This window comes from Heterodontus francisci, chromosome 38 (assembly GCF_036365525.1).
Source record: "Heterodontus francisci isolate sHetFra1 chromosome 38, sHetFra1.hap1, whole genome shotgun sequence".
Classification (NCBI taxonomy): Eukaryota; Metazoa; Chordata; class Chondrichthyes; order Heterodontiformes; family Heterodontidae; genus Heterodontus; species Heterodontus francisci.
Window position 1 is genome coordinate 31,787,376 of NC_090408.1, and position 20,332 is coordinate 31,807,707.

General features: G+C 41.7%; 1 protein-coding gene across 1 annotated transcript in view; it reads left to right on the forward strand.

Moving 5' to 3' along the window:
• The first annotated feature begins 965 nt into the window (after positions 1-965).
• Positions 966-20,332, forward strand: part of LOC137352341 (cytosolic carboxypeptidase 4) — a 184,503-nt gene continuing 165,136 nt past the window's right edge. The window contains exons 1-5 of the mRNA XM_068017630.1: positions 966-1,022; positions 10,479-10,542; positions 11,724-11,870; positions 12,886-13,017; positions 15,102-15,195. Coding sequence (XP_067873731.1) covers positions 966-1,022; positions 10,479-10,542; positions 11,724-11,870; positions 12,886-13,017; positions 15,102-15,195 — 494 coding nt within the window. The remainder of the gene's footprint in view (positions 1,023-10,478; positions 10,543-11,723; positions 11,871-12,885; positions 13,018-15,101; positions 15,196-20,332) is intronic.

A 20,332-nucleotide genomic window follows, 5' to 3' on the forward strand; every position in this document is an offset into this window, starting at 1 on the left:
AAAAGATCCCATTGCAATATTTAGGGAAGAGTAGGTAGTTCTTCCATCATCCTAGCAGACATTTATCCCTCAACCAATAGCAGTAAGAGCAGATTATCTGGTGATTTTATTTCACTGTGATCCTTGACTGCTGCAGTTCCCAACACATTATCTGAACTTCAAAAGTACTTCATTGATAGTGAAGCTCCATTGCAGTGAATGGAATTAAATATAAGATGCTGCATATAACAGGTGGGCGATCTGGTATTACCTTTTTCGTGACACCGGCCAAGACAAATTTCTACTCTTTTCTGGTTAGTGGCTGCTGACGTTCCTGTACACTTTTTTTTTGTTTCTGCTGTGCTGCAATTTCATTTAAGGCTCTCTATCACCTTGTTTATCATTTGTGACTTGGTGCACCCTGCATTCTGATTGACAGTAACAATTCTCCTGATTATCAATGAGTTTGTTGCTTTTTCAAATTTTATTCTGGTAGCGAGGGGCAGGACTGAAAAGGGAGATAAGAAAGTTTTTACATTAGTTCTACCTAAAGACAACATTGCAGAGCTCGTTGTGTCTAATTTCATTTGGAGACGTGGATGGAAAAGTGTAGATGCTGTTTCCCTTTGGGATTGATAAACAGCTCAGCTGGGAATGCAGTGAGTTTGCCAGATCAGCTTTCCTGTCCTTCTCTTGTTCCTTGGTGGGGGCAGTCTTTCAGTGTCTACTGCTGGCTGCTTAGTGTGCAGCACTTTACTATTTTGTATTCAGCACTCATCAAAATCTTTGCATCAGAAAATTGATACCTCCCTTTGTGCCAAACTCAAATGATGTCAACCTCTGATCTGCCTACAAAAGCAACTGCCCGGTGTTCTCTGCAATTACAAATGAGAGAGAGAGAGAGAGAGAGAGTGCTCTTGTGCTTCTGCTTTGAAAGCTGAAATACTTTTCCTGTCTCTCTCCCTTGGTTAGAGACCACGGCAGAGATGACTTCGGCTTCAGGAAACGCAACAGGCTTGGAAGTTCTTCTTTCAACTCTCAAGGTAAAACGCCTTTCTCGTATTTAATAAAGTTCCAGAATCTCTTTTTATGTTCAGATAGATACAGTTTTTCTCAACTGCTTCAAATTTCAGAAAGATTGAATTGTCCTAATGTAGTGGTCTAGGTAATGCTTCTTTGAAATTATTTTAGCGTGAGAGACTAATGTTTGCAAATGCTTAAATCAAATCAAATTATGTATGCTACAAATGATGCATCTTCAAAACATGATAAGCCAGATAGAAATTGTTCAAAATTATTTATAGATAAGAGATAGAGGAAAATCCTGGCCCTAATGTTCATTGAATGAAATAGCATTGTTTTGCTTATAGGAAAAATTATAATTCTAAACTTCTGTAAAATGGCATTCACTTTTACTTCTAATCAAATCGTTGATCACATTGCCTGGAAGAAAGTACTGATCAGTTCACGTTGTATACCTTATTTTCTGCCCACGTTGGGAGGTGGTAAAAGAGTTTAACAGACTTTTTTGGCAAATGTTTCGATTAATAACGGTGTTAATCTATTCTGTGTCTGGTCACCAATTCTATTCGTGCAATGATTTTTAATTTTATTGACGCTGTCGTGTTATACTGGCCATTGTGTATAATGGGTAAATCGTATTTACATAGACATGCCCTTTATAAATGGTGGGCACTGCACATAAGGAAAGGAGAAGCCCATTCAATCCTTTATTCGATCATGTACCTCAACTTCATTTACCCACCTTATCTCTGATACACTTACCTAACAGAAATCAATTGATCCAGCATCCACTGACTTTAGAGGGAGAGCGTTCTATAATTTCCGCCATCCACTGTGTGAAAAAAGGCATGCTAAATTCACTCCTAACAGGTCTTGCACTAATTTTAAGAATTAGCGTAACCAGAACTCATGGCGACAGGAAGCAAGAGCTGTGGATAGGAGGTATGCATCTAATGCAATAATTTAAATAATATGATTAGATTAGATTAGAGATACAGCACTGAAACAGGCCCTTCGGCCCACCGAGTCTGTGCCGACCATCAACCACCCATTTATACTAATCCTACACTAATCCCATATTCCTACCAAACATCCCCACCTGTCCCTATATTTCCCTACCACCTACCTATACTAGTGACAATTTATAATGGCCAATTTACCTATCAACCTGCAAGTCTTTTGGCTTGTGGGAGGAAACCGGAGCACCCGGAGAAAACCCACGCAGACACAGGGAGAACTTGCAAACTCCACACAGGCAGTACCCAGAATCGAACCCGGGTCCCTGGAGCTGTGAGGCTGCAGTGCTAACCACTGCGCCACTGTGCCGCCCAAAATATATTCATAGATTTCCTGTGGCATTTTCATGAGAAATCAGAGGCTATCTTGTTTGACAAAAATTAACAGTTAACGCAGCAGGCTGGATGGTAGTGGGTGTAAAAATGGAAGCGGGGCAGGAGAGGTGGGGAGGAGGGAAGAATTTAAGTTGTAGGCAGGGAAACAAATCAATAATTTAAGTAGAGGGTGGAGGCAGAGGGAGCAGAGTGGGGGAAAATATTTAACGAGCGGGGAAAATAATATCATTTAAGTTGTGTGGCTACCAAGCAGGATGGACTCAAAATTCAGCAAGACGGCCAGGAATGGCTGCAAAGACCAATGGAGCAGCTGCTCAGAAAACAGCTGGGACAACCTGTGAAGAAAAGGAATGTCTAAAAAGAGAGAAGACAAAGAGATTGGAGCAGAGGGAAACATTAAACGAGCTGGGCGTGGGACAGTATGTTAATTATTTAAGTAGGGGCCTGGTGATAGACAAAATGGATAGAGACAAAAATTAAAGGAGCAGAGGAGGGAATAATTAAGTTATAAACTGAGTCGGGCTTGTGCTTCTCTCCAAAGTTAACAAAATGATTACTGGAGGAAAAGAAAACAGTGGTTTAAGAAATATTTTTTTAAAAAACTGCACAGTTAGCAGTGGCTTGTGAAGATCAACAGGGGCAGTTAGTCAGAAGGCAAAGGTGAATAAGACAGGTGGAAAAGCCATGAAAAGAATCAAGGCATCCCAGAGAGGCTTGAAATATTATTTGGGTATCCAGGAGAGGCCGCAAAGAATAGCAGGCAGCCAGAGAAGCTACAAAGAGTCCTGGGGGATCATGAAAAATCACAAATACCAGCAGAACACTAATTGGAGAGGCTGTGAAGAGCATTGGGTCAGCTGCCAAAAGCAATAAAGGTTAACGGGATGGCCAGGAGAGGAAAACTAAACTGGGAAGCAAGGAACGGCTGAGGAAGATCTGCATAAGTGAGGAGTGGGCAACAATTGTGGCTGCTTTTGGGAGGAGCATGGTACAAGGACCTATAAGGACAAAACCTGATCCACGGAGAGCTGGAACAATGGTTTGAAAGCTTGAAAAGGGAAAATATATAAAATCTTAAAAAAACTTGCAGAAAGCAAACTAGATTATGTCATTTCTCTTCAAAAAGAGAAACAATAAAAGATTGCTAATCTGTTTCTCCATAAACAACAGTTGTATTTACAGCTCCCTCCCTCTTGCCCCCTTACAAGATGAGGGGAATCAGTTACAATCTACCTGCCTTTATTTGAAGATTTCAGTTTGTTCAATTAAAGTCCACTCAAACAGTGGCTCTCAAATTTCAACCTTTTTATACTGCATAGGTCGCAAAAACTCATTGGAAATATGTAACTTCCAGGTTCATTAATGAAAAAACAGGCTGTGATATCCATGACTGAGAAGGTTGGAGACATTTGAAAATTGTGTTGGGCCTTCCCCCAAGCCTGTTAACAAAGAACAAAGAACACTACAGCACAGGAACAGGCCATTCGGCCCTCCAAGCCTGCGCCGATCTTGATGCCTGCCTAAACTAAAACCTTCTGCACTTCCGGGGACCGTATCCCTCTATTCCCATCCTATTCATGTATTTGTCAAGATGCCTCTCAAACGTCGCTATCGTACCTGCTTCCACCACCTCCCCCGGCAGCAATTTCCAGGCACTCACCACCCTCTGTGTAAAGAACTTGCCTCGCACATCCCCTCTAAACTTTGTCCCTCTCACCTTAAACCTATGTCACCTAGTAACTGACTCTTCCACCCTGGGAAAAAGCTTCTGACTATCCAGTCTGTCCATGCCGCACATAACTTTGTGAACCTCCATCATGTCACCCCTCCACCTCCGTCGTTCCAGTGAAAACGATCCGAGTTTATCCAACCTCTCCTCATAGCTAATGCCCTCCAGACCAGGCAACATCCTGGTAAACCTCCTCTGTACCCTCTCCAAAGCCTCCACGTCCTTCTGGTAGTGTGGCGACCAGAATTGCATGCAATATTCTAAGTGTGGCCTAACTAAAGTTCTGTACAGCTGCAGCATGACTTGCCAATTTTTATACTCTATGCCCTGACCGATGAAGGCAAACATGCCTTATGTCTTCTTGACTACCCTATCCACCTGCGTTGCCACTTTCAGTGACCTGTGGACCTGTATGCCCAGATCTCTCTGCCTGTCAATACTCCTAAGGGTTCTGCCATTTACTGTATACGTCCTACCTGCATTAGACCCTCCAAAATGCATTACCTCACATTTGTCCGGATTAAATTCCATCTGCCATTTCTCCGCCCAAGTCTCCAACCGATCCATATCCTGCTGTATCCTCTGACAATCCTCGTCACTATCCGCAACTCCACCAACCTTTGTGTCATCCGCAAACTTACTAATCAGACCAGCTACATTTTCCTCCAAATCATTTATATATACTACAAACAGCAAAGGTCCCAGCACTGATCCCTGCGGAACACCACTATCCATCTTGCCAGCTCGCCTCTGATCCCAGGGAGACAATGATGACAATTGTTATATGATTGCCTTTAAGATCCTAGTATGCTAATGAGCTGACTACCAAGAGGTAGTCATGTGACGACAAGCCAGAGTCTCTCTGCAACTGTAACACCTAGAGGAAGGTTCTGTAAATAGTTTGCTCTGTACTGTATATAATAGTTTAGCTGTAATAAACCTGTTTGAGATCTTCAGCATAACTGGACTCCACGCAACTCATTTATGTTGCATCAGACAACATAAAGAACTCATTACAACAATCTCGGCAATAAATGGAGTGACATAGGCTGATGTCTTTTTAAACCCTCTTAGATAGTGCCTGAGTTAAAGAAACACTTACCAAGCTAAAACAAGACTGAACTGTACTTCACAAACATTATGCCCAAGTGAGAAAAATGGCTAAACCTTAATTCAGAGGCAAAGGGCCAGCTGCAGAAACATTAGACTGTAATGAAATCACTTTTAATCTAACTTCGATACACAGTTTGAATGATTTCACTGTTTAGTAATCTAGGCTCCAACCTGGAGACATAAACCATTACAAAGAGCAAGCTCATGAGACAGGTGCAATATATGATATACAAATGTTAATTTAAAAAAAAAGCAGACAAGCAATGTAACTATATCTGTCACTATGGGCTGGATTTTCCCTGCGGGCTCCTGAAATCCACTGTCAGGCTAATATGTGGGACAGAAGCCCGCACTGTGTGAAAACAATCACTCAATGTAATTTTCTCCAGAGCAGCCAATTAATGGCCAGAGGGCATCTCGCCCTCCAATTAAGAATGGTGGGTGGGCTCTTGAAGCTGGAGGGCCAACCAGAGGCCTTCCAGCTTGAAAGCAACAGCAGGATGCAATGAAAGATAAGTGAGGGAGACAGCGCTTCAAAATGGAGGCGCTCTCAGGGTGGGGGGTTACTGGTGGTGCGGGGTTGGGGGCAGTCCCTCTACAGGGCGGACTGCAGCTGCTGCTGCACCCAGGCAGGCATGGAGGGCCTTTAAGCCTGCCTAGAGTGCTGGTCCTCTGCTCAGCCTCCTTCAATTGGCCTTTAGTGGCCCTTAATGAGCATAATTGGCTACCTACCGCCAGTGGGCAAGTAGCCCTGCCGATGGATAATGGCCAAGAGGCAGGATGGAGCTGGGAAACTGGCACGCTGGCTGGTGGCACGAAATTCCGTGCCCGCCCATCTGCATTTCCGGCCCTGGTGGGGGCTCAAAATCAAGCTCTGTGTCTTTACAATGACTTATGCATTTATAAGTTTCCTAGATGTAATTTTTTAATGAGGAATCCAGCAGAAACTAATGGGATGAAAGCTCTTTTTTTGGTTCTAAGAACCTTCTACAAAATGAAGTTGGGTAACCTCAACACAATTTCTACTTTGCATGAGCTCACAGCACAGAACTACCAACAATCGGACAGAGCTGTTCATGAGCTAGCAATCTCAATCAAACAAGGCAGAGGAGTGAGCAATAATTCAAACTTATGCAGTGCTATGTGACTGGTTCTATTTATTTCTACTTGCCATCTTCTTTTGAATTTGAATGGTAGGAGTTTGCAAATCTGAGCAGAAATCATAATTCACACCAAGCGGGAAAAGTAGCTAAAGCTGACCAAAGTTTTTAAAAAAAAAAAACACAACATAATCTCCCAAAGGTTGACAACTTACTTAGAGCCCTGACATGCAAGAACAAATAATTATATGGACTTTGCAACTAATAGATATGCACAACATTCCTTTATTTGTACTGGAGGGATAAAAAGATGTAAATACATAAAAACCAGAAGAGAAAATCCAAACACTGAAGGTAGATAACTTAAGATATCATTTCTGGGGGAAGTGGGTTGGTGGCGGGGAATGCTTCCTCCTGAAAGCATTGGATTGTAATATTGAAAAATGTTTTCCATTTGATTTTAAGCACTTTAACATTCAACAATTAATTTTTTTATTTAAGGACCCTTCCAGACTCAGTTCAGTGACACTGTGTACACCATACAACTCCTCATCCCTTTATAGAGAATCTTTTTTCTCCTCCCACTTTCCCATTCATACAAACATTTGTCTCCTTCTCTTGCACTGTTACGGTCAAGTGAGGAGGGGTCGAAGGGTTTCCCTCTTTTCCCTCTTGTTATGACCAGGTGAGACAGGGGTCTAGGGGTTCCCTCTCAGCCTTTGCCTGGTTTAACTGTAAAGGGTTTAATTTTAAAAGACTGTGTTTTTAGCTCCTCCTCAGTGAATCCTTGTTCACTGCTCTCCAACTGCAAGGCCAAGAAATCAATCAGAAAAATTTTCTTAGATTTAAACAAGAAAGGTGGAAGTTTATTAATCTTAAACTCTAATTCGGTTAACGACTACGAATACGCGACGTGACCACACTAGTATGCATACGCGATAAACACACACGCAGATAGAGACAGAAAAGTAGAAAGAATAAAGGGGAAAAGTTTGAAGCAATAGCTAGGGTTTGTTTACTGTCCTTTGAGTTCGATGTAGAGTCTTTCATTGCAGGTAAACCTTGCCATTTCGTTGGGGCCCGGTGCACGCTTTGAAACTTGTTTCGATGTAGGAGTCTTTTCTCTCTTGCGGTTTAAATGACTTCAGTGGGTCCGGAGATTAGTGAGTGAGAGAGAGCCAGATAGGAGAGAGGCAGTCGTCCACGTTCAGTTGCAATCTGCAGTCTCTGTCTTCAAACTGACCTGTGAGCACAATTCAAGACTCCATGTTGGCCAGCAGGTTAGTCATGTGACTAACCCCTTATTTGGGAACAACCACTCCTGCGATTTGTGGATTTCAAAGCTCTCGGTGGGGGGCTGTAGTGCTGTCTGTTACACCGACAAGATGTGGATCACCATTGCCTGGACCAATCTCTGTTAATTGAATCAGTGAGCAATTCCTTTGTCTCTCCAAGCACTGTCTCTTAGTATTGAAATATTTTTCATGCCACTGCTGATCTCTTTAAACAAGTCATCTCTTCATTCCAGCAACAGTTTAAAATTGATGTTCATGTGATGAAATTAATATGCCTCATTCTTGGCAGGTGGGGGTCTTCATGACACTCTCCTTGTTTGACCACAACAGATTTAATTCTTAAAGTGGATGTACTGGAAAATTCAGTAGATGTTTGATTACTTACTTGCTATGATCATAACAAGAACTGATTGGGCAGGATTTCTTGAGTTTAACAAAGAAAAAACTGAAATAATGACAATAAGAAACTACGCACCAACGTTTGCACACACACTAGAAGTTTACACGCACATAAATAAGTTACAGAGTGGGGAAAGGTTGGTTGAGTTAGAGTTCATAGAATAAAAGGGGTATACAGTCTGTGGTGTTTGGTGATTCACTGGCTTCTAGCTGAATTCGGTGGTCCTGAGGCTTTTACTTTGAAGAGGTAGATGACTGGTGCGGTGGGTCTCTTGGAGACAGTAATGCAGATGATTTCCTCCGATAGGGTTTCTGATTGTAGCAGAGTATGCAAAGGTGGTCAGTCAACAGGCTGAGTTTGAAGCTTGTTAGCTGAAATGGAGGAAGAGAGGGACCCCCACATGGGTGTGCATGTGTCAGAGTCCAGAAGCTTGTCTTTGCTGCTGCAGAGAAACACAAGCTTAATTCCACAAATGGGGAGGGATTTGTCACATGACAGTCATCCAGTGATTCAAACATGGTAGCAGTGTTTCTCTTCTTGCTAAAAAGAACAGGTAGTTCCCTTAAACTTCCTGGGTTTTGGTTCTTGCTGTCTTTCTTTATCATGCATCCCTCTTCACTCTAGTGCCAATCATTTCTCCGTTTCATTGCCGTCTATCTCCACTTTCCTCTACCCTCCGTTTCCCTTCCCCTTCGCTTTTTCACTGCCATCCACTCACCCCTCTTTCACTGTAATCATTTGTCATGTGCTTCTACCTGAGCCCAGTGGCGAATGCACCTCTCAGTGCCAAAGATCAGATTTAAACCCTCTATATATTGTAGACAGAAACTCCTGTTCCAGAAGGAGTTCCCACTTAGAGTATTCAGAAGCTGCAATAGTGCTGAGAGTGGCAGAGAGGGCACATAGCGACCCATCTCGTTCATTAGTTAACAGACTTAGGAAGAGTGGCATTAAGAGTAATGGGACCTAGCTGATTGTTGTCAATAAATGCTGACACACTGAACATCCCCACTGCCATAAATTCTGACCCTCAGTGTGAAAATATGTCTCTCAAAAAATCCCTTATCAAGTCTACAAATAAAGCAATACAGATTGATATAGTTAGAAATTTGGAGAAATACTTGAAGTGAAAATTTTACAGGGTTTTGGGGAAAAGCAAAGAAATAGGATTAATTGATTAGCTCTGCCACAAGCTAATGGCCTCCTATGTGTTGTATTCAATGATTCTCAAAGATAGTAGTCTCCTGGCTGTGTACTGAAGAGTGCAAAGAGACAGAAAGGTGAATATACCTTCCTCGCATCACTGCATGTTTGATTAATAGCAAATCTGCAAAATTTGCAGATAATTGACAATTTGAAATTGGGAGACAAACTATCTTAAAGATGGTTAGCCTGTATGGAACACGTGTACTTCACTGGCCTGTCTCCAAAGACCAGTAACTATATATTTGTTGCAGTTTATTTTCAGTCCAAAAGCCAATTAAATATGATACTGGTCTGGATAAGAAGTTGAGCTGCTCGTGATGCTGGGTGACGATTGCAAAATCTGGGACAGTCAACCGATTGCGCAGAAGCCACTTCGAATGGGTCTTGGGGCAACCATTTGAGGAAAGGGCATGTGAGCAAATGGTACAGAAACTACAAAACACTGAGTGTGGCTTGTGTGGCTGGTGCTTCCCAATGTCATGCATGCTCTGGCCTTTCTAAGCAGAGCCTGTATAGAAATACCAGTTATTATAATAATTTACTCTCGGAATGAAATTCACCTCTTTTAGAAATGGATCCAATTTAGACATTTTAGACTGCAACTAACAGAAGGAAAAACAAATCATGCAGATGAGTGAAATTATCTGACTGCACATTGAGGCAGTGACCTGGAGCCAATTTCTTTTCCCTAATCCCAATAAAAAGAAAGACTTGCATTTATATAGCACCATCCACAACTGCAGGATGTCTCAAAGAGCTTTCCAGCCAATGAAGTACCTTTGAAGTGTAGTCATTGTCGTAATGTAGGAAATGCGACAGCCAATTTGCACACAGCAAGCTCCCACAAACAGCAATGTGATAATGACCAGAAAATCTGCTTTTGTGATGTTGATTGAGGAATAAATATTGGCCAGGACTCCAGGGATAGCTCCCCTACTCTTCTTCAAAATAGCATCATGGGATCTTTTATATCCACCTGAGAGGCCAGACGGGGCCTCGGTTTAACATCTCATCCAAAAGTCGGCGCTTCTGACAGTGCAGCACTCCCTCAGTACTGCACTGGAGCATCAGCGTTGATTTTTGTGCTCAAGTCACGGAGCGGGTCTTGAACCTCCACAATCTTCTGACAGAGCCAAAGGTGCCACAGCTGACACGCATAACGTGAAGGAAGCTCCTTAATGGCATCCTTTGGGACAGAGTCATGGAACTTTACGGTGCACAGAGGCACAGGGCAAACACAATCCTGTTTAGGTATCATTCTTTTTGTCTATTTTGTCGCAGAGTTCGCATGATGTGCAAAGTACTCTCAGCATCCTGCAAATTCTGGATGAATTGCTGTCGGCTGGTGAGTATGTGTCACAAAATTCAATCACCGTTCCCTAATCACATGGACGTCATGGCTGAAGGGTATCACACTGAGCGTAGTTTAGGGTAAATAACCTTATTTCTGGATTTTGATTCTTATCCTTTTCTCGGTGTCTGTGCAGTGAGTTGAGATGGGAATTGTACACACGTCTCCAACAATGCATCTCTGTAATTATGTGAGTGGCTATGGTCAGTTACTCACTGTATATCAGAAGTTCCTGGCATCCATTCAATATATTCCCTGATAGAACATTTGAGACTGGAACTCACAACCAAGCACTCAAAGGACAGCTGGCTGGAACTGCAATACACAGCCCCGCTGTTCCACTCTTTGATCTCTTTACAGTAGCCTGTTCCCTAATTTTAGATTGTAAAATGAGTTTCAGTTAGCTGATTTTATATTAATGGACATGAGGCTGATGGTGAGGAAAGGTATGTTCACCTTTCTGTGTCTTTACATTCTCAGTATGCAGCCAGGAAATGTTAATTATTTCACTAACCATATCACTCTATATTACTGTACTTGCAGACCTGACAGGGAGTTATTTACTCGACAAAAAAAACTTCAACAAAACAAAGAACTATCTACCTGACCCCTGACCCTCTTTTATTTTTTGTCTTCCCACACCACATGTTGATGCTGTATAACCTAGCCTGAGGATGCCCCAAGGAGATGAACAGGACCAGGTAGACTTTACTTTCTCTGAATGGGGAAATCCCTTTACTGGCACCTCCCCATGGCGGCATGCTGAGATAAGAAATTCAATTACAGGCACAACCTCACTTCCTACTACACTGACCCGCTGTATGCAATAAAACAATGTATCACACAGAAACTGACTCAAACCCAAGCCAGTCATAGGGATGAAAAGTCTGAGACGATTCCTTTTCAACATTCCTTTCTCAATCAGCACCACCATAGAAATTTAAAGCACAGAAGGAGGCCAATCTGCCCATCGTGCTTGTGCCAGCTCTTTGAAAGAATTCACTTGCTAACCCTCTCCACCTCTCCTCCTTTAAGACCATCTGTAAAATCTACTGATCAAGTTACCTGTTCTAATATCTCCTTCTTTTGCTCAGTGTCAATTTTTGTCTGATTTTTGGTAAGAGTTTTTAGATGTTGGGTAAATACAAGTTTCTTAAATTTGCGTTTTGTTTCAGGTACAGTCAAACGGATCTGTTACATGATTTCTAAGGGAGGCAGTGAGGCTTTGTTACAGACACTCATGAATATGACCAGAATATTTCCTCCAAACTACGATGTCATCTTACCTTTAATGCACTTAATTGTCAAAGTTGGACAAAGAGGTAAGGGACAGAGTTTCATATTGCACTGTACATTTTGGCATTCTTAACATTGAAAAAGTAAAAGTAGAGAGAAAAGAAATGCTTTGCATGTGGTTTGCGTGCATTTTCAACAAAGCATCTGCGAAAGTAGCACATAAGATACTGATGACAAATATAATGACACATAGAATTAAGGGAATGTAGCCACATAGAAAGATGGTATGTGGTAGGCACTATATTTAGAAAGCAAAAAGCACGGATAAAAGGAAGCTTTTGTGACTAGAAAGCTGTAGTTAGTGGTGTTGTGTAGGGGCTGCTCTTGTGTACTACATTAATGTAATTATCTCGACTCCGGAATTGAGAAACAATATCAATTCATACCAACTTAGGAATATGACAATTTGCGACAAATGTTATGAAGGACTGTAGGCGATAAGTTAGCAGGATAGGCAGATATAGTTCAGTATGGAAGATTGTGAAGTAATACATTTTAAAAGTAAGAATGTGGGGAAAAAACTATGCTTTAAATGGTAAGATTTTAAATCGAGCAGACAAACCAAGATCATTCAAGGTGTCAGCATAAACTGATAAGACCATAAAAAAGAGAAATAGAATCTTTGATTTTGCATCTAGCAGCACAAAAAACACACTAGGAAATAATGGTGAACTTGTATAAGGCAATAGATATGGTTTATGTGAATTCTGTGTTGCTATTGTGTCCCATTTAGACACCCCTTTATAAAGAGGATATGAAAGCAAGTTGTTTTAAAAACAGCGTCATTAAGGTGTCTGGGGAGCAAGTAGAAATGTGGAGAAAAACAGCATCACAAACTTGATGAGTCGAAATGGTTTCTTACATTCGATGATTCTATAACCATTTACTTTCATGATAGAAGAGAGGCAGGGAACTCTATAATGGTCAATGATAGACTTCTGAGAATCTGCCCCAGCACCATTTTGATCACTGAAGAGGGGCTCGATTTATTGTCACTGGATCGGAGGTTTTATAAAACTATCTGATGACATTTTGTCACAGACAAGAGGTTTGGACAGAAAGCTCAAGAAATTGGAGCCATTAATGAGACCTTGAACCTGCTGAAGCACAGTCTACCACAGCCCAAGTATGCCACCCCCTGTTTGTGGGTTCTCAAGATCTACGCTTCTAGTGGTAAGTGTTACTGGCGGTCACTGAAGTCACAAACTTGGAAACTTTAAATGACTTCGTCTAAGAAGTACAGTGTGACCTATAATAATTAAGAACTTTATAATGGACTCCAGCATTTCTAACCCTATTAACATCAATTTTAGAGAAATGCGATTCTTACAATCATACATCCCATCCCGAGCTCGTTGAGAAATTCAAACCACATTAGCTGTCGTTGTAACGCAAGAACACCATAAATAGGAGCAGAAGTAGACCATTCGGCCCATCGAGTCTGCTCCGCCATTCAATATGGTCAAGGCTGATCTGGGGCTTCAATTCCACTTTCCCACCCGCTCCCCATATCCCTTGATTCCTTGCGAGACCAACATCTACCTATCCCAGCCTTAAATATATTCAACGATGGAACATCCACAACCCTTTGGGGTAGAGAATTCCAAAGATTCACAACCCTTTGAGTGTAGTAATTTCTTCTCATCTCAGTCCTGAATGATCGGCCCCTTTTATTCTGAGACTGTGTCCCCGCGCTCTAGATCCCCGACCACCCTTGCTGCAGTCCTAATTTATTTCAGTGTCTTTGAATCATTTCCCCTGGGCTTCATGTTATGTAGCTTAACTCCTCTTTCACAGATGGCTGAATGTTCCCACTTTACTTACTTGCTTGAAAAACACTGACCATTTGAATAGTTGAAATTGATGTGAAATAGTCACTTAAGAGTCTATATTGATCTTCTACCCTTTTGATCCTTTGTTCAAGGATGTCAGTGGTCCTTAATAGTTTATAATAAATTTACTTACAGAAGTACTTTCTCATTTCCCATATCAATATTAATTTGTTTCTTCAGATTTCACCATATATATTCACATCATTTGGCCATATAGATTATATAATTTTTTTTACTTCAGTTTAACAAATATAAAAATTAACACAAAACCAAAATACTGCAAATGCTGGAAATCTGAAATAAAAACAGGAAATGTTGGAAATACTCAGCAGGTCTGGCAGCATCTGTGGAGAGAGAAACAGAGTTAACGTTTCAGGTCTGTGACCTTTCATCAGAAATAAAACATTGATGTTTCCTCCGTTCTTGTTTTGTCTTTGCACTTAAGAATGGCTTTTGACATTTCCCCTTTCAGTATGTAGCTTTAAATATTTAATATTTAAATCTTTCTAATAGTACCCTCCTGAAGTATATACCTGTTATCTATTTCTGATATTGTTGCCTTGTGATAATGAGCTGTTATATATTTCTCATATTGCCCCTCTGCAGTATGTGTCCAATCCCTGATACTTGCTTGCAAAGTGTGTCTGATCACAGCCTTTATTATCTGGTACATGTCCCATTTCAGGGAATTGTTCTGGCTAATGTTGATCTCAGGCAGTTGTATGCTGCTCTCATCTGATTTCAGGTGCTTGTATTCAGTATATGTCTGTTTCACGGAGGTTTCACCTAGCAAACACTTGACCCCGAATCTGCAATGTTCTAGGGAGCTGGTAACCAAGGCCTGATGCCTTTCCCTGGTTGGAGGGGAGAGCATCAACAGGGGAGTCATCATTGGCTGTCCTTTTACTTCTCTTGCTGGCTGATTTCAGGGAAGCTTCAATAATGCTGGCAGGAGGTGACCTGTTATACTTTTCAATTTTCTTTGCCCTTCTTCCCAGAGAGTATTTTCACTTGCCCTGATAGCTAGGTAACAGAGAACCCTTTGACAGATTATCTCAGCTATTGGCTTTGCCTTCCTTGTCTCCAGAAGATAGCAGAATTACACTACATCTGAGCTTTTAGGCTTTGACTGCCAAACCTATTTACTAAACAAAAATAAAATGTCAATAATGGAGCGAGATTAGACTAGGTGGCTCAATTTGCAAATGTCTGTGCAGACTTGATGGGCTGAATGGCCTATTCTTATACTGTAACACAGTGAGGCAGGGTTTAATCCTTAGCTGATTGTGCACAGTAACATCAGTTTACCCAGTTACTAAGCTGCTTGGCATGCCAGTGCTATATCACCCTGATAATTTGGTCAAATGCATAATATCACCATCACCTGATCAGAATTTGTTTATAAATTTGGTATATTTGATGCAGCTGCAACTGGTGCTGTGCTGGGTAAGAGTGGAATTACGAGAATCGTGCTTAAACTGATATCTCCATATACAACCAGGAACACAAAGGTTATAAGGTAAGGATTGAAACCTGCCACAATGTTAATTATGCTATGCTAATCCTTAGAGTACAATCTGCCTAAAGGCAACCTCTCCCTGATTGACTGAATGGTTTTGTTTTCAGTTGATTCATTGTGATCGAATAAACATTAATAGCCTTTCACATTAAAGTCTGTCCTTCCATCCGTCACGTTCTGCCCTAGGACAGGTCCTACCTCAAGTCTCCCACATGAGATTCTTGAGCCACTTGCTGTGGAAGAGTAGCTGAGGTGGTTTCCAGTCGTCTTTCTCACCACTTTTATCTTCAGTTTACCTTCGCCCAGGTGGGCTTCAACCTAGCTAAAGAGCAACACTTACCCGATTGGGGGGTGGGTGCGGATAGTGGGGTGGGCATTCACTTATTGGACATGAACATTCAGTATTGAGACCAGGCACTCATGGCGCTGTCTGGAGTGTAGCCCGAGCCAAACCCTAATGACTTAGAGGTGGGAATATTATCACGCAGTCAGTGGTCAATCAACCTAGATGCAAGTGCTCAGTGAATGTCAATACAGTATTCTAATCTTCATTTGTTGGGGCTTTCTGGATTGAGGCTCAATCCTTTTGCTTCCAGACTTGGAAATGCTACCACGGAGCCAAGACTCACTTCTAGTAATAAAGTACTGCAGTTTTAATAGAGGGCTTTCAATATCTGCCATGAATGCTAGGATAATATATCAAATTGTAGTTACATATGGTGCGTTGCAGCACCACCACTGGTGGGAGGATGCACTTACAACATGACAAGTTTACATAGGCAGTTTTCATTATACATGCGGATGTAGGAATTTGTAATATAAATGTAAAAATAAGGGCTGAACGTATGACTTTAACATGGAAACAGAATTACATCACTTGCCCTGGTGCAATTATCTGCTCGCCCTCTAACCCTGCCTCACCTTAAAAACACACTTGGTTCTGATTCCCCCATGCACAATGCCACAGGAGATGATTAGTATTTACTGGTTTACAGTTCCTAATTTATTTATGTGCTTATATATTTTTACCAATTTTTATGATGTCCTTTATTATTTACCTGTTTGTATAGTTTGGCCAGTGTATACTACTTAGCAGTTTATATTTTGTCAGTTTATATTATTAAAATCTATTTTATATTATATACTAGCTGATATTGTGTGTGTATATAGAGCGGTTACACATTTTAAAGGAGTAATAGTTCTTAAAGAGATGTTGACATTGTACTAAGAACCACTAATATTGTGTATTAGGTATTACGTGTATTTTAAAACTAGAAAATCTCCTGTGGCATTGTCAGAGATTTTATAAGAATAGTGGTACAATGCTAAGGAGTATTACCAGGGATATTGACTTATCTGCATTGGGTGTGGCCTTGGACCTGGAAGCACTGAGGATATGCTTTAGGAACTTGAGAATATTAAGGGAGCGTCTCAGGAACTAAGAGTAGGGAGGCAGAAAATATAGGGGGATGATTTTGGGGCATTGGATGTGGGGACTGGCAATATTTGTGATTGCTCAGATGTCGAAGTACTGGGGGTAGGGGAGCAGAATTACTGGGGGTAGGGGAGAAGAGTCTAATGGCCGGAGGGAGAAGACTCAAGAGAATGGGATCAAACTGCTTTTATCTCCTTTTGAACCATCATTGCCCAAACCTCCACTGCATTTTCTCCATCAGCTGTTTCCCACCGAACACAACATTTGCAACTCCTTTTTAATCTTGGGTATCCCCCTACCATTCTCTCCATCAGTGCGTTCCTGCCTTGCAGGATACATTTTCTGCTTCTTAAAATTAATGGACAGAAAATCACAAGCTGGGTCTTGCAATTTCCAGGTATACGAGGCGGAACATTCAGTGGTAAATTTTCTATCAGTGAGTTTACCAATGTAAGCAGTGTTTAATGAATATAAATTTCCATAACCAAACAAAAATGCGCTAATTAAATGCTCAAACGTCGGGCTGCATTTTAAAAGGCTGCCGCCAAAATAGGCGGTGGGCGGAAAAATATGCAGCCGCACGCTCGGGGCCCACGTTGCGGAGCCGCCGCGACTCACTCATTTACATGTCCGGGGCAGCCGCCCCGCCTGCCCGATGAAGTGGAGGGGGTGGGCAAGCCGTTTCTGTCAATGATGTCCGGCGCCAATGCACAGGCGTTGGCACCATTTTTAAAGGGCTTAAAGTTTTTAAAAATTATTAAAATAAGCTTTCCATGCCCCCTCCCACTACTGCCCCCCCATGGCACTACACATCATTCCTGTCCTTTTCCCCCTCGGAATACTTACCATGAAAAATTGACCTACCCCTCCCCCCCTCCACCACAAAAGTTCGGAAGCTTTGTCCTTTACCCCTTCCCATCTCCTCCCCCGCCCCACCGACCAATACAAAGCATTTTAACCACACTCGCCCCTGCACAGAGAAAATCACCAGCCCCCCCCCTGCCCCGCCCCTACAGATGTCGCACCTCATTTCCCCGAACAGGGATTCGAAGCATTTCCGACTGCCCGAATGAAGATCTATGTGGTGAATAAGGACCTTCATTAATTCAGGTAGACAAATTAATTTAAATATGGAAATTGTGGCCCCGTCGCGGGCGGCTGATACGAGGCTTTGCCGCTGCCGCTGAGATCGGTATGGGGCCTGCCGGTGTCGGGGTCGGTGATGGGCCTCCTCCGTTACTTTCTTTATTCCCCACTCCCCTCGCACCACCACCGTTCCCGGTGTCAGAAAGCCTTTAAAATCCAGCCCATTGTTTACATAGTTTCCAACTTTAAAAAAAAAAATAAAAATTCCCTTAAACTGTTGAAGGATTTTTCAGCTGAAAATGCAATACAATAGGTGAGTGACTCAAAAAGAAATCCATTTTCAATTTGCTTTTTTTGTTTCCTAGCCATCAACATAGAATCCGCAGTTTCAGATATTACTGATCGCAGGCCTTGTCTGTATGAGCAATTTGTAAACAGCATTTGTTAATAAATCTCATCACTCATTTTAAATAAAGCTTCAAGAATTTAATCTGCAATTTCTTTTAAGCTCTCAAATCCTCACAAGATGAAAGGATACATCTCAATACCCTTCAATATCTGGGGATGCACAAATTGTAAGTTGGGGAATGCTACAAAGTGCACATGCTCAGAACGCAGAGATACACTTTAAAAACTCTCTCCAAAGTTTGAGGTAAACATATCCTGAAAAGTCCAGACTTTGTGAGATAGGCTGATTCCTTGAAGTAAGAACTTTAATGAAGAGCACAATTAAAAGACACCAAAAAAATCCAAAGTTTAAACTTAATCATGTTATTTTGAAATGTTATTTTATTTCATTATCAACCTCATTTTGGACATTGGAAATTTCAATTACTAAGAAAAAATGGCAGATAAAAGTCTATTCAAGAACCATTTTGAGTAATTCAATTGGTTCATCAAAAATGATGGTCAATGTGGGATTTCTATAGGGTAAATGTTGACATGCTCTGTGGTGTTACTTTATTCTAGGTACTTATATAGGCAGTTTCAATGTAAAGTGCTGATATAAAAAATGTAACTCAAACTTGTGACAGAGAAAACAAGATTTGCAGACAGAATCTGTATTCCATACACACAATTTAAAATAATATATGGGTAATGAAAATTTAGAAACAAATGAAATCCCACTCTTGCCTGTGCCAGACTTGCCAGTTTGAATTCAGAGGCAGAGTTTAGATTGTTGCCAATTCCTGCCCATCTGCTGCTGTCTGTCTTCTCTCTTACCTATTTAGGGCCCAACGATAAATACAATAGGGTCACTATCACATCTGTTACTCTTGCTGAGTTAGGGACATATTAGACCAGTTTCATGGCGCATGCACATGACACCAACTTTGTCCGAGTTTGCAAACTTAGCAGCATGTTGCAGTATCTACCAAAAAAAAAATCAGTAAAGTATTAATATATTTTCTGATGAACCCCAACCTTTCCTTTGCCTTCACTTAATATTCTGAGACATTCCTGTTCCTTGGCTGGAATGTTTGGCATCTAAGTGACAGCAGTCAGGCTCATTTTTATAACAGCACTGATGACTGGCATTTGACCTGTAACAAGATCCCCTCTCAGCATGTAGAGGCACAGGGCTCCGCTGTACTTACAGGAGCACTGAATCCAGAGACTGGGAAATTTCTGATTAGGTGGAAGGAATAGGAGTCTACAAAGCATAACATCACTACCAAGTGTATCCTCGCTTCCTGCTTCGGTGAGCTACAATTTTAATAATCAGGTTTAAATATCATGCTATAAATATAGACTTATTCAGACAAGTATCCATTTAAACGAAGAAGCCGCATCTATCCTATAAATACAGTGCGTAGATTGACTTATAAGTAAACGATTGACTACCATGGGTCCCATCCTCTTGTAGAAAGTGGCTGCTGACAAGCTCAAATGCCAAGGAATTTGATCCTGAAAACTTAAGTCACTGTGGGCTGATATAACTGAAACACAATCTGGCTGAATTTGAGATGCTTGCCACCGCTTATCTGTGATGCTGTGTTAGCCACGGTTACTAGGCTGTATCTGGGGATCAGAATTTGCAATTAAAAAGATGCAGCTGGCTGCTGCTTTTGTCCAACTGTCCTTCAGTGTGAAAAGGCCTGGGTCTGAGCAAGGAGTTGACAGAGGGAGGATTTGAGCAAGGACTGGTCAGAGTGGGGAGGATCTGGCAGACGCAAGGCACAGACGCACCTCATCCCAGCTCGTACTCCTGCATCTCCCAGTGGCTGAGTCCAGATTGGGGCTGGCAGAGAGTTGTTGCCAGAAGGTGGCAATCAGGATGGGACCAGCCATTCAAAAATACTTTCTAATATTCCTGTGGACCATGAATTGGAATATTAAAGTCTGATTTCATTTTCGACCTTCTCAGTCAGGTTCAATGGGTTAAACTCTTGAAAGTAAAGTGGTAGGTAAGGTTGCAGTGAAACTTCCCATCCACTTGCTCGATGTTGCTTTTTGCCTATTTACTTACAATGGAAATTGTAAGTCCGACGTCCTGCCCCACTTGCTACTTTGTCTGCGGGGGGCACCGTGGCGAACAGGAAGTCTGTTGGATGGCCACCTACGTCAATTAAGCCCATTAAGGGCCACCTCCCGCCTCTGCTGGGATTTAGCCAA